The sequence below is a fragment of the Poecilia mexicana genome, unplaced genomic scaffold (genome assembly GCF_051168715.1).
Source record: "Poecilia mexicana isolate PSO_F unplaced genomic scaffold, ASM5116871v1 scaffold_8, whole genome shotgun sequence".
NCBI classification, from domain to species: Eukaryota; Metazoa; Chordata; class Actinopteri; order Cyprinodontiformes; family Poeciliidae; genus Poecilia; species Poecilia mexicana.
The window spans coordinates 24,387,296-24,401,678 of NW_028263377.1; the positions used below are offsets into that span (position 1 = coordinate 24,387,296).

The 14,383-nt window shown below is 38.0% G+C and overlaps 2 protein-coding genes across 4 annotated transcripts; both read right to left on the reverse strand.

The window, feature by feature from the left end:
* Nucleotides 1-1,475: 1,475 nt before the first annotated feature.
* LOC106908076 (claudin-4-like) lies at nt 1,476-9,611 on the reverse strand. The gene is made up of 3 exons (XM_088007758.1): nt 9,513-9,611; nt 3,766-3,907; nt 1,476-2,518 (listed from the first exon to the last, which is right to left on the reverse strand). Exons 2-3 carry the CDS (start codon nt 3,895-3,897, stop codon nt 2,018-2,020), a joined length of 633 nt encoding a protein of 210 aa, XP_087863884.1. The 5' UTR covers nt 3,898-3,907; nt 9,513-9,611; the 3' UTR covers nt 1,476-2,017.
* LOC148158116 (claudin-4-like) lies at nt 7,443-13,227 on the reverse strand. 3 transcript variants are annotated; one of them, XM_088007762.1, is made up of 3 exons: nt 13,115-13,227; nt 10,080-10,197; nt 7,443-9,648 (listed from the first exon to the last, which is right to left on the reverse strand). In XM_088007762.1, exons 2-3 carry the CDS (start codon nt 10,194-10,196, stop codon nt 9,196-9,198), a joined length of 570 nt encoding a protein of 189 aa, XP_087863888.1. In that variant the 5' UTR covers nt 10,197; nt 13,115-13,227; the 3' UTR covers nt 7,443-9,195. The 3 variants fall into 3 exon arrangements, with proteins under 3 accessions (XP_087863888.1, XP_087863889.1, XP_087863887.1); XM_088007763.1 differs by lacking the exon at nt 13,115-13,227 and adding an exon at nt 11,864-12,054 and having other exon boundaries at nt 10,104-10,197; XM_088007761.1 differs by lacking the exon at nt 13,115-13,227 and adding an exon at nt 11,864-12,050.
* Between the last annotated feature and the right edge of the window lie 1,156 nt (nt 13,228-14,383).

Below are 14,383 nucleotides of genomic sequence, written 5' to 3' on the forward strand. Positions count from 1 at the left end.
TATAAAAGGTAAATTAAAAATTTGAATTGCATGATATCAATAACATGTTTCTTGAGGAATACCTGGAATATGAAGTGATGAAAACTTTTCATTACAAAGATATTGCAAAAAGATGACCTCACCGGGGCCAAAATGACCCACTTATGCAGCAGAGGGTTAAAAGCAAGAAGAAAGTGTGTCATTCTCATCATTTTATGGTGAATTATTGTCATGATCAGCAGTCAAAAGGTTAACTTTTCACATAAAAACACTAGCATCGCTCTTAGCCAATGAGGTGCTGCCAAATGACGCAACGTCCCGCCCACCACGTCCCTCTCAGAGCGCAGGCCTTCCTGTTTTTCTTCGGCTGCTATTTCAGTGCTGTTCACGCTAACTGAACGAAGAAGACCGAAAAATCACAGAAAAGGGTACAAAAACGATATAAAATCAATAGTTAGTGAACTTTGTTAAAGCTAAACATGATTTTAAGCCCGTTTAGTGGTAGAACGATGCGCTAAGTTCACAAATATTAACTAGTTCGGTTCTGTGTACCTAATGGAGGCGGCGCCATTTTGTGCTGCTTCGCTGTCCTCTTGTGAGATTGGTGAGCAAATTATTTTAGCCTGTTCGTGATTTATTTCCACTTTTGTAAGTTCGTTGTGAGTAATATTTTTCCAACATGGATTGAAGAAATCCTTTACAATATTTTGTTGAAAACTATATGTTATGTTAAGGTTTTGTTGTAAATGTTTGATCGGATTAGTGAAATGCAAAATTGATTTTGACATCAAAACAGTTTTATTTTGAAGTGAAACTTGATCTGTATTATCAGAACGGTGTAACCAGGAAAGATTTGAAAGTGAAACAAAATAGTCTGAGCCTTTTTTATTTCACATCTTCTCTATTTAGCCAAACCTTCTGATCTAAATTATTTACGTTGTATTATGTTTTGGTAAACTTATTCCTGGGTTGAGCTCTGTTAAGTAGCTTGAGTGTTACAAGTGGCATTTATCATCTGGTTTAACTGGTTTACAGTGAAGCGGTCATCAGTGTGGGATTTGACCAAAAGATGCTCACTTCTCTGTCTTTCTGTGACTCTTTTAGTCTCTGCATCTCTGTTGAAACCTGCTGATGACGCTTGAAGCTCAGTGGCCTCTTCCGTCTGACAACTTCCTGTTTAAAGCTTCACAACACCAAGGTACCGTTGATCAGTTGTTGGGTTCGTCTTGGTCTCGTGTCAGAATGTGAACAGTGTGATGAGGAGGGCGATTTAAATACCAGTTCTTTTTGGACTGGTATTTCAGTCCAATAACCTGTCCAATTGTAATTTAACTTATAAATCAATGTAGACAACTCCTCTTTTAAAAAGAATCAAAGTAATGGATTAAAACATCAGATGGTTACCACAAATCTTCTATGATGTACTTTAAACTTGCTTAGTTTAATTTATTTTTTAAGCAAAACAAATTGTGCTTACAAAGTTTTGAAACTGAGTCTTCTGTGTTTTTTGATACATTTTATTCCTTTTTCTGAAAAATCTTATCTGGCAAAGCTTTAATAACCTATGGTGATCATTGTAAAGAAACAACAAACCAACTTATAGTAAATGTTTCGTAAGTTGAAAGCAGTGCAGAAGCTGAAGAGTACCTGAGAAACACACTCAGTTGGCCATTTGTTTGGGAGCTTTCTATAAAATAATTTTAAAAAATCATGAAAGAAATGACAGAAAAGAGAACAAGATTAAATAAGCAAACACAGTTGTCATTTAAGTTATCTTCGAAAAATTTTATCTAAAGATGATTATGAAATCTTATTTTCCTGATTACAGAAATTACAGCAACATTTTTGCATCTTGTTTTATGCTTATGTTTTTTAAAGTTACATTTTAAGTAAGATTTCAAATGTTGGAAATTAATATATACAAACTACAAGCCTTCGAGCACCAACAACTAAAATTCTGTTGTCGTCTTCCTGGTTTTTACCAACTCAACTCCCTTGTCTGCTCCTCTATTGGATCCCAATCCCTTCCATAAAACCTCTAAATTGTGTCGTCGTTTGGACCTGAAGCTCTTTTACTGTAGTACCTGGCGGTTCCACCAGAGCTGCTGGATCTGGGTCTGCCGAAGAAGCAGAGCAGAACTCCAGTCAGGATCAGTATCACACCAGCTGCCCAGCCGATAAAGATGCTAACTCCCAGCTCTCTCTTCTGCACTGATATTAGTAGGGGGTTGTAGGAATCTCTTATGATGGTATGCGCCGACCAGCTGACCGGGATGATCACCAGCAGGCCGGCCAGCAGCAGGCCCACTCCGGCCAGGATGATGTTGGCCTTGTTGTCCTTGTTCTGCTCACATCTGGTGAAGTCAGCACCCCAAAACAGGACGAGGAGGCTGAGACCACAGAGGTTGCAGCTGATGAAGGTCAAGGCCTGGCCGACCTGAAGGTCAAAGGGTAACGCCAGCATGGAGTCGTACATTTTGCACTGCTGCTGTCCAGTGCTTTGTGTCACGCAGGACATCCAGAGACCTTCATAACTCACCTAAACACACAGAAACAAAATATTAAATGTGTTCTATATTTTCTGTATATTAAATCGATTAGAGACATTACATTTATTTCTGTTTCCTAAGTGCCAGAAACTTTGGAGACTTCTTTGGGAATAAAATGAGTCATTTGCCAAACATGGGCTGAAAGGCCACTCAGAGAGGAAGAAGCCATCAGCACCATGAAATGCCAAATTAGTGTTTGTTGATGCAAACTGTCTGTCCTGTGCTGAAATACATTTATTTTACATAGAATACGTATAAAATGTATTTTACGTATATTTTCAGAAAAAATGGGGAGAAGCCCAACTGTTCCAGCGTTCAGTTAATGTTTGCAGCAAGAGGAACTGGTGCAGTTCAAAAGTAGTGCTTTTGAAGTGATACAATAATCTCACAATACGATACGATACACAATATTCTGCTCATGATACGATATATATTGCGATATTCAGCAAATGATACAATTCAATACACTTTTGCAATTTTCTGAAAGATTTTAGAGGGACACAATGATTTTGGTGACATTTTGTGACTGTTATAGAGTTGGATTGAATTAATTTAACTGAAAACTGATTAAAAAGCACCAACTACACAATACCTGGCTCTGGTGGGACATGGACACAGACTTAAAGTTGACAGCTGGACAAAATGAATCAAAGAAGTGGTGAGAAAACATGTTTCTTTTAATTGAAATAGTACAAACTGTAGCTTACATGCATTTGTAAAGTAAATAAAGTGCACCAAGTACCCTGCTCTGAATAGTTTGATACCTTTTTAACCTTGACACTAAACATCTGAAGGAATCAGTCTAAGCCTGATGACCTGACCACTCTCCTGGTGAAGCAGTGAGTGAGCAAGGGGACAGTTGGATGTTACGATACTTGTGGATGAATATAGATTTTTTTTCTAGGAGAGAAAATATCGGTATATATAGCAAAATCGATATTTTACACAGCCCTATTTACAAGTTAGGTGGTATCATGAGGAAAGAACAATGTGGAAATAGTGAAGCAGCATTCCAAGATAGGAAGTTGGAGTTTGGGATCAAATTGATCTTTTAAACGGATAATGACCCAAAGCATGAAGCCACTTAAGAAAAACAAAGTTAATGTTTCTTTGTGGAGCCGTGATATCAAAGTTAGTGAGCAGAGCCAGATGGACTATTTTCTATCATGATGTCAACTATCAACTGTTAAACCATGAAGTACATTGTGATGCCATCTGAATCATAATCTGTAGTTACCTGATCAGTCACAATGTTTGTTCCTATGAAGGCCGTCACTTTCCATTGAGGGAGGGCACAACAAGTGATGACCCCAATCAGGCCGATGACCCCGAGGGTCACGCATACCATCTGAGCTGCTTTTGATGCCATTCTGCAAACACTAAAAACCAGAAATCAAATAGCTAAAGACGTTTCTGCAATATATTCTTGGTATTCTAACGACTTTGGTGCCAGTCATCAATCCTTTGCCTTCCTCTTTTCCTGGGGCGACAGGAAACACCAGCAGAGTCTAAAAGGTTTCCTGATGCTCAGGGTAATTATTAAAGGTACTTTAGATCAAATTCAGAAGTCGGGCCAGCGCTTGATTATCAGGAATTAATAGCCAAACACATGGGTGTTGCAATAATTATATGTGAAGATGTTTCCACCTCACATTTGAGAAACATTTCTTTTGTCACCCCCACATTTACAATAAAATAATAGTAAAATGCATGAGTAAGTGGAGCAGCAGGGGTAAATATGTTGAACAATGAAAAATTTACAAAGGTGCAAAAACAAGTTCAATCATCTTTTAATGCAGATATTAAAGCTACAGAAATGCCTAAAGCTCAGTTCAGGTAAAAAATTATTTTACTGAAACCAAATCTGAGGTGACCCACCATTACCGTCCTCCATCAAATAAACCCTCATAACACTGAAAAGTATAAAATATTAAATAAAAAATGATTAAGTTAAAAGTAGAGATGTGCCGATCAGGTTTTTTCCTACCGATACCGATCACCGATACCGATCACATAATTATTATTTATTTTTTATCATAAACACTACAGGTTACATTATGTGGAAAAAGGAACCATGAATTCACCTTAATTTAGACAAAAACTTGTTTTTAATAACTTTTTCCAAGAAGAAAACTAAACAAAACAGGCTTTGTGCAAATTGTACTGCTATTGATAATACGATCTTTAACAGACTGATAACATATGAAGGCTCTGAAGAGGCTAAATAATGCAAAGAGCCAAAATAAAACCTCTCAACACTGCCAAAAAAATTCAAGTATAAAACTTAACATTCAAAGGCAAATACAGGATCCATTACAATAAACAATCCTGAGTTACTGAATGAAAACTTCCTGATAGCATGGCGGCTAGCTGATTACTGCTAGCTCTGAGTGGCTGTTTCTGACTGAGCGCAGTAATTATGCAGATCAGGGAGGAGATGGATTATTTTTTTAGAGATTATCTGTCTCATGTTAGGACAGCGACAGTTTTAATACGTATGTAAAATGTATTTTTTTAGTTAGATGCTGCAGCTTTAAACAGGTTCGGTGTGAGAGTCACTACCAGGTGGAGCAGAAGCGGCGCTCCGTCTGTCAGATATTACTACCTGTAGCGTAGCAGCGGTTCAACAGCGAGAGCAGAACCAGCGTCTTACATCGCAGCTCGAAGACAAATAATTTTGCGGGTTATTTGTTTAGCTTTCTGACCGTCATGCTAATCCGGGTGAGTGTTTGTAGCTGTGCGCTGCTTTACCTGCTGTCTGATCCTCCGTATGTCTTTTTTACTGCAGTGAGCCTCGATGTAGCCAAACTCCGTCAAGTATCTCATTGTTTTTATGCCACATTAGCTTCGTTCTGTTGATGCATTTTGACGTCCTTCAATTTTCCGCTGCAACACGCAAACTTCCCCATTCACTCAGTGCGTTATAGTTCCACATCGCTTAGGATTTGTTGCTGCGCGTTTGCGCAGAGTGAAGGAAAGAGGAGACCAGCTGCACAGGCAGGCTGCGAAATGAGAAGTAGGTGATCGGTATCGGTAAAAGAGACAATGATCGCCGATCACCGATCATGCACTTTTTCACGAAAATCGGCCCGATTATGATCGGTGACCGATCGATCGGCACACCTCTAGTTAAAAGTATTCATTTTTCCATCATTGGGATGGATTCAGTTAATTTATTGTTTCTGTTTTTGTAAAACCTGTGTTATTTTTTATCTTAAAAGTAAATGAAGTTGGAAAATTGTACCTTTTTAAAAGATGTCGTTGGATCAGGTGCTGGAGGTTCTTCAGTTAATTCTGATCTCAAACAAGATGGATCTTAAAATGTGAAATGGTGCCGAATATATGTGGTTCTAAATACAACAGAATAAGGAAGTTCAAATATGTCTGCCTTTATTTACTGTAGTTTTATGTCATCAGCTAATCAGTTTGCGGGCATCTTAGTGGTAAGACACAGGATGTGAGCTTCTTAGTTTGATGTACCTTAATAACTTAGATGTTGTCTACATTGCAAAACACTTTTCCATTTACTTAAAAATTGTGTTTTGCAGATATTGATGCATTTTGCAAAGTAGACAAATCCTCATTTATTCACTTTACAAATGAGGATTTGGAAAGTGGATCATAAGGTGCTTATGGCCATTCATACTTGACCATAAATAACTTCTGTTTATTCTCATGCATAAACAGAAGTTATGTTTGACCAGCAAAAATATAAATACTGTGGAAGGAAAATAAAGTCAGACTCAATGGCAGCTTCCGACAAACACTGCTGGCCATTTGCTCATACAGATGCATGAAGAAAACCTCTCAGCTCGTTATAGACCAATGTGGAATATCTTGCATTTAAAGCAACATGATGACAGATAGTGAGCAAGTTGTAACATCATCACCACCAAAGGCTCATCTGATAACAACAGTGGCTGATGCATCGTGCTCTCATTGATGTCTCCATCAGTGTTGGCAGCCATCATTTCTGCTCTGCACGAATCGACTTATCAGAGACGAGAAGTGAGGCTCACTGGTTCCCATTTGAAAGTAAGCGCTCCATGAAGATGCTGAAGAATATGCCTGGCAGTGTGGTCAGGTATCTTTGTAGCAGATCACTGCAAAGATCTGCTGCAGTGATCTGCAGCATGTCACTGCAGCAGCTTTGAATGATTTGACGTGGCACTTTGGTGACTCTCACCTCCCTTAAATGTGCCAGGACTGAGTGTGTAACCCACATTTAAATATAACTATAAAAAAATCCTATTAACCCTCTTAAATGTGGAAAGAGTTGTTAAACAGTTATTCTTTATTTCTGGTGACTTATCGTCATGATTAGCTAATTAAGCTAATTGATGCTTAACCCTTAGGAAGGATTAAGCATTCCTCATTGGCTAAGAGGAATGCCATTGACCATTCCTCTCAGCCAATGAACTACTGCCAAATAGCGCACTGTCCCGCCCACAACATCCATCCTAGAGCGCAGGCCTTCCTGCTTCCCTTCCGCTGATATTTGAGCACTGAGTAGCTTGCTGAACAAAGAAGATGGAAAATCACAGAAAATGGTACAAAAATGTCAAAAGTGAATAATTAACAAGCGCCGTTGTTGCTAAACATGGTTTTATGCATGTTTACTGCTTGAACGGTCCACTAAGTTCACAAATATTAACCAGTTTGGTTCTCCGTACCACAGAGTGAGGGGTAAGAGGTGCCGCCAGTTTGTGCTGCTGAGGAGGGTAGCTGATTATATGGACTGAAGACACTCCCTGAAATCACACCATGTCTCTGTGGCCCTGATAAGTTTCTGTTTCTCTGAGAAATGGACCTTAGTGTCTAACACAGTGGTCCCCAAACTATGGCCCGCAGGCCGGATCCGGCCCGCCTCCACATTTGGTCCAGCCCCCTGAACAATACCAAAGAGCATTCAGATTTTTTTTTTTTTTTTTTTTCATTTATTGTACATTCCCATTTATATGTGGATTTTTCTTCAACCACCAGGGGGCTCTTTAGCAGGAAGTGTGTCCTGTAAACTGTGGGTGTTTTGTTTTGCATTGCTGCCATCTGTTGGACTTTTGGGGAACTGCTTGACTTTTATGTTATTTAATCAGTACGGTTGTTTGCTAGTTGTAGAGCAGATGAACACGTGTCTGTTATGAACGCCGCATTCCAGTTCTTTGAAGCGATGCCTGTAAGTAGCAGCTTATACTTCAAAACAAGCCTTTATGTTAACATATGAGAAATTAATATATTATAGTTACTTTCCCTCAATGAAATATATACTAGTTAGTCCCAGTGACCGTTTCACTCATGGGTTTTGCCCATGTGCTTTTTGGGTAAAAATCAATCAAGAAACGACCCCTCCCCCCTGTCAACAATTTCCGGTCCCCCACCAGGGAAGGGAAAAATTATGTGGCCCTCACAGGAAAAAGTTTGGGGACCACTGGTCTAACAGAATAAAAAATGTAGCTCTTTACTGTGGGCCCTTTGTCTAACAGCGTGTGACTCTTTCTCGACCTTGGTAAAGCGTCTCAACACTATTTGTCATGTTAAGGCTTTGTTGCAGACAGCTGATATCTTTGCAATGTAACATTGCTTCTGTACTTGAAATGGTTTTATTTTTAACTGAAACCTGACTGTATTAGAAGGGTGCAACCAGGTAATATTTGAAAGTAACTATTGTGATTGTGAAATTAGTTATTGAGAAACTATTGGTACCAAAGGCAAACATTTATTTAAAATATTTTAAGTTTATATGTTACAATTGGAAAAATTCACATTTAGTTCACTTGTAAAGGTTATGGTGGATTTCAGGTCCATCCTGATATTTAAACAAAAGGTTAATATCCTTAACTTTTCTTTAAAGCTTCATTCTAACCTATAAATAAAGGTAGACAACTCTTCTGCATAAGATTTAAACAGCAGATGTTCTATTATGTAGTTTAAAATTATTTTTGTTGCATTTTTAAAACGTCTTCATTTATAAAGTAATAATCTAAGTCTTCTGTGTTTTTTGATGCATTTTATTCTTTTTACAAAAACGTGTATCTGAAAAACTTTAACGGTTTTTGGTGATTTTTGTAAAGAAAAAAATGAATAAAGCCACTTTAGTAAATAGAAAATAATATAGGAGGAAAAGAGTATTTGAAAAACATAAAATAGTTTCCTGAGGCGTATCTGCTTGGTAGCGTTCTATAATAGAATAAAGAAATCATGGCATAAATTAAGTATGAGAGATTAAATTAGCAAACAAAATTATTTGTGCAGTTATGTTGAAACACTTTATACATCTTAATATTTCTTTTGAATGTCAAAGTTTAAGTGACATTTCCAAGAAAAAAAATATGGGATTTAAAATTTTTTTGCCAAAATGAACTAAAAAAAATAAAGAACTTTTAAAATGTTGGAAATAAAAATTTAGAGAATACATTTTTATCTTCCTTTACGAATGGATGAAATTATGGAGATATGTTGATTCAGTTATTCTATGGATAAATCTCTGGTATTCTGTGTTTTTACCAAATTACCTCCCTTGTCTACGTGTCTATTAGACTCCAGTACCTTCCATAAAGCCTCTAAATTTTGCTGTTTGGACTAGAGCTGGGTGATGTATCGAGTATATTTTATCTATACATTATGTATCAGGATTCTGTTGGACACCAGTCCCTTCCATTAAGCCACTAAATTAAGCTCTGTTGCTGAAGAAGATGGCGGCTCCTCCAGAGCTGCTAGATCTGGATCTGATTAAGTAGCAGAGCAGACCTCCAATCAGCATCAACATCAAACCAGCTATAAAGCCGATATAAATGCACACTCCCAGCTTCACTGTCTTTGGTGCATTTCTAAAATTATTTGAAAACCAGCTGACCGGGATGATCACCAGCAGGCCGGCCAGTATCAGGCCCACTCCGGCCACCAGGATCATTTTGGATTTGGTGTCTTGGTTCTGAACACATGAGGTGAAGTCGGAACCAAAGATCAGAAAGAGGAGGCTGAGAATACCCAGCATGCAGCTGATGATGGTGAAATTCCTGAAGGCACGAATTTCATTTGATAACCTGGAGTCATCATGCGTTCTGCACTCCTGCAGTCCAGTTCTGTGCTTCACACACTCCTTCCACAGACCTTGATGGGTTTCCTATCCACCCAAAGACAGAGAAACAGATATTTACATTCACTTTATTAAGCATGCTCTGATATTAAATCTGATAGAAAAATCAAATGAATTTCGTTTTACTGGATGTCAGAATTGTGTTTATTTCTTTGAGAATCTTTTAAAACTCCCATCCAAACCAGAAGTTTATATAAATTAATATCACTGAGTCTTTAAACAGTTTAGAAAAGAACAGATGATGTCAGGAATCTGTACGTTTCTGATGAGGCGTAAAACTGCAAAGTCAATATTATATTTCATTTCTACAGCATTTTTATAACAGCTGTTATAAAGACATTCTGGTTAAATTATACAATAACACATAAAATAGTAGTTGATTAAAAAACATAAAAGTTAACTAATCATAACTATCATGCTAATGTCATCCATAAAATGCCTTTTGATTATATTGTTACCGAATCATCATCATTATGTCTCACAAGCCATTCAGGCAGGGCGCAGCAGATGATGACTCCAATCAGCCCAACGGCGTTGAGAACCACAAAAACCATCTGAATTGCTTTTGATGCCATTCTGCAAAAAAGAAAAATTAAAAAACTGGATTAAATCTTTTTCTGCTAAATATTCTTGGGTTTTCCTCTGGTTTTGGTAACAATCATCCAACCATTGGCATCATCCTCTATGCAGGATTGCCTCTATGCAGGATTGGGCCTCTGGCAGCGATGTGCACAGATACACACTAGAGGGCGCCAGAGCTCCTGCACACTAAAAACCACAACAAGTTCAAGTTCAAGTGTTCTTTATTGTCAAAAATCTGTTTAACAACTTTAACACCGAACATGTTCAGCATTTAGCAGCCTACATAAAAAAACAGCTACAAACAAGTCCAAACTTAACAGATGTAAATTCAGTGGTGGATTCAGTCACTTCCAAATTTCCAACTGTGTTATTGGGCAGCACACATCCACAAAATTTAAATTTGGCTTAGATCTATGGATCTCCCATGGTGCAAGTTAGAGGCACATCCCCTTTCAACAGTTTGTAGTGGGAGATGTTTCTAAGCTGATCCTCTTCAAAACTTGTATATCTCTAAAGGTTTACAATGAAATTCTGTCTTTTGACTCCTCACCCAGTACCAAAGTTCAGGCAGCTTGGGAACTTGAACTGGGTCTAAATTTTGGAGAGGACTGGTGGAATAATGCTCTTAAGAAATTTCATATTAGTTTGGTCTAGTAGGCTTCCCCAGTCATTCTTGAGTCATTTGGTCCAACATTTTTGAAAATATAAATTGGAAGTGGACTTGGTTGCTCCTAAAAAATACTTAATAAATAACAAAGTAAGAGAAATTTCTTATAAAATTGTTCAGAATGTTTATCCTGTTAAAACATCGGGACCCTATGTGTACTTTCTGTAAAATTAATGAAGAAAAGCTTCTTCATCTCTTTTGGGATTGTAATTACACCAAAATATTCTGGAGAAATATGCCAGTTTTCTTTCATAAAAAAAAATCTCTATTATTTTTAATACATAAGAATGTTTTGTTTGGGATGGAGAAATGTAATCTTGTCAAAACAGAATTTTTATGTTAACTTTTTTATTATTTATGGTAAATATCATATTCACACCTCTAAATATTTACAGCAAAAGCCTAATTTCCAGATCTTCTATTAATATCTATATCAAATCCTTAAAACTAAGCTTAAATGCTAAAGCCATTCAAATCATAACTGTCCTTAAAGAACTGCAACCCTCGAGCACCGATTTGATTTTGACTTTGTAAAATAATTGTTCTATGTTCTGTAAAGCCCTTGGATGTTGTGTCTGTGTTTGTAGTTACTAGTGTTCTATGATGTTGTTCTTGTATGTTCCTTGTTTGCAAAAACAAAACAAAACTTTACAACATAGTAAGCTCAGCAACAGCAGGTGTGCTCCTTCACGTACAAGTGACTGGTGGATGGATGGTGACAAGATTTACCCAGAATGCACTTGGAGACAGTATGGACGATCCACTTGTAATTTTGTGTATCATAAAGTTAAATGTAAGAGTAAAAATAAAGCTAGTCATGAAGCACAACATTTTATTCAATATTTTACATCCACTGAGTCACTAAAATCAGTCGGTCTGGTAAAGTTTTTAGCAGCCATGAGTCAAGAATGACTGGATCAGCTACTATATAACCTACTGGGTTAACACTCCTTATATTTCTACATACGCCATACTCAACAGAAGTGGGCCCACCTTCTCCAGCTCTCATCAGCCATGATACAGGATAAAGGGTTGGATCCCTGACGTCACATTTTGCCTCGCATCCGGGCCCCTTATAGGCCCGGGCCAGGGGCCCGCCACCCCTCCAGCCCCCCGTAGCTCCGCCCCTGACTGCGGTACGCTCCTCTGCTGCTCCGAGGCTCGACCGGATATAAAATCCATAACAGCCCAACCCCTTTAACAAAATTAGTAATTTAGATCAAAATTATCAAGTCAAAGTCCTGATTTTCAGGAATTGTATACAAACAGCTCTGTCTCCATTTATTGTGATATGACTGGTGTCATAAAGTTAATTATGCAAACATGAGTGTGCAGGTGCCTGTCCCTGATTGGCTCCCAGTATTTCTGTGTTTGTGAAGCTTGGTTTCTCGTTGCATCTGCGTGTGGCATATGGGGGTGTGTGCGTGCGTGCGTGTGTGTGTGTGCATGTGCGCGCTTTGCAGGTCTGCGTGTCGTGTGACAGTCGGTGCCTTGTGGTTAGTCAGCTGGGATGTAAAAGGGGTAAATTCTCGCATCGAGCAAAACCAAAGTTTGAATTACTTTCCTTCAGCAAACATATTTGTGAACTTGTTTTCCCACTGGCTATAAAAACAGCAGTTATAAAACCATTGATGAAAAAATAACAATGTGGACAAATCAGTGCTGCAGAATTACAAGCCAATCCCCAACATTTGATTTATCAGGATAATTGAAAAAGCTGCTTCAACAGTGAAACGGTTTCTTAACAATGACCAGTCACTTTGATGTGTTTCAGTCTGTTTCTGTTTAGGCGAGTTATTATGTTTGTGCAGTTTTAGCAGGAAAAGGGAAATATGAGTCCTGGATGTTTTTAATATGTTCAGTGAGTTTTCCACTTTTAATTCCCCAAAACTCACCACAGTACAGACACTGGCCTAGTCAAAGTGTTCATTGACATCCATAAAAACAGGCTGTGGGAGAACCTCAGTGTTGTTGGTTTGGACTCTCCGGTCCGGTACTCAACTGATTCAGATCTTACATGGATTCAGAATAACTTATTTCAGGCACTGCATGTAAATATGATGTGAGCCGCCACCACCCTACATGTAATAAACATGTAATAAATATAAAATGCATGAAAAAGTAAATGTAAGTTACAAAACATTTATTCTTGATGGATTTCCAATAAATTTAATTGAATCAGACAATTTATTTTTTCTGCCTTAGTGAAATCTGTTGGGATTAAAAAGCATAAAAAATGCCTACCTTTTTAAAAGACTCAGTTGGATCAGGACTTGGAGGTTCTTCTGTTAAACGAGATGGGTTATAGATTGGTGCCAAATATATGTGGTTCTTGCTTCACAAGTACGGTACGGAAGTTCAAAGCTGCCTAGTCTCTTACACGTCTGCTGTGGTTTCATGTTTTCAGCAAACGGAGCGTCTGCAGGCATCAGACAGGATGTCACTGTTTGTTTTTTTAGTTTGCTGTCACCTTTGGCAAATATTCAGCAGACGGTTTTGATTTTGTTTACATTGTAAAACACTGCAAGACTCAATATCTGGATTTCAGGAATCAATTTGTCAAGTTTTGTGGATTTTTTTTTTTACCTAAAAACTGGGCTCTGCAGTTTTGTAGATTGGATAAACTCCAATCTACAAGTTTTTGGAGTAGTTTTGCAAAATATGCCAAAGCTGCTTTCTTTCTTTATTTCAGATAATATAGAAAGAAAGCAGTAAAAGCTAAAATATCAGACAGAATAAAGTCAAACTCTTAGCAATTTTTGTTTTTGAAAGAGAAGATGTCTATAACAAATTGTGTTAGCTTGGAGGTTTTTTTTATTTAATAATTGTAGCATTCAGTGAATTTTGAGAAGGCCGGAACTGATGAGATGATTTATTAAAGTCATCTGAGCAAGCCATCAACCACCATAAGAGCTTCGTCCTTTATTGGCTGAAGCTAAAATTAAGATGATTTGTCTGTTTTTCTGACTTGCTGTTAGCCTTTGCATTCATGTCTGTTAACTTTTACTATAGCTACTTTATACAGAAGGTTACCAAAATAAAAGTATTGACCCTTTGCTCGTGACGTCACGCTCTGCAGAACTCCGCCCACTTCACCATGATGGACGTCAAAACATCGTATGCGCTCTCGAACAAGTAGAAGCCGTGAATGAACTGGTAAAACAACTTGGGAAATTATTTTCAGTTGCTCTGTTCAATACTCCCACTCCTCACTTCCTTCATGGCGCTTCGAACGACTAAGGTTGCATCTTGGACCCAAAGTGCAACCCAGAGTGACCCAATTCTGATATTTTTTCCATAATGTGACCTGTATCGGATATCCAAGCAACACTGGCCTCTTGGATGTCTGTTGCCTATCCGATTCAAATGTGGCCTAACGTCCAGGTCACATTTTTCCCTCTTCTGTGCCCTGTTATGCCCAACTGCGAAGAAAAACAACAACCATAACAGACTATAATGAAGATTAAGTATGCTGGCTCCTGCAGGACAACATTAAAATCATAAAATATGCTC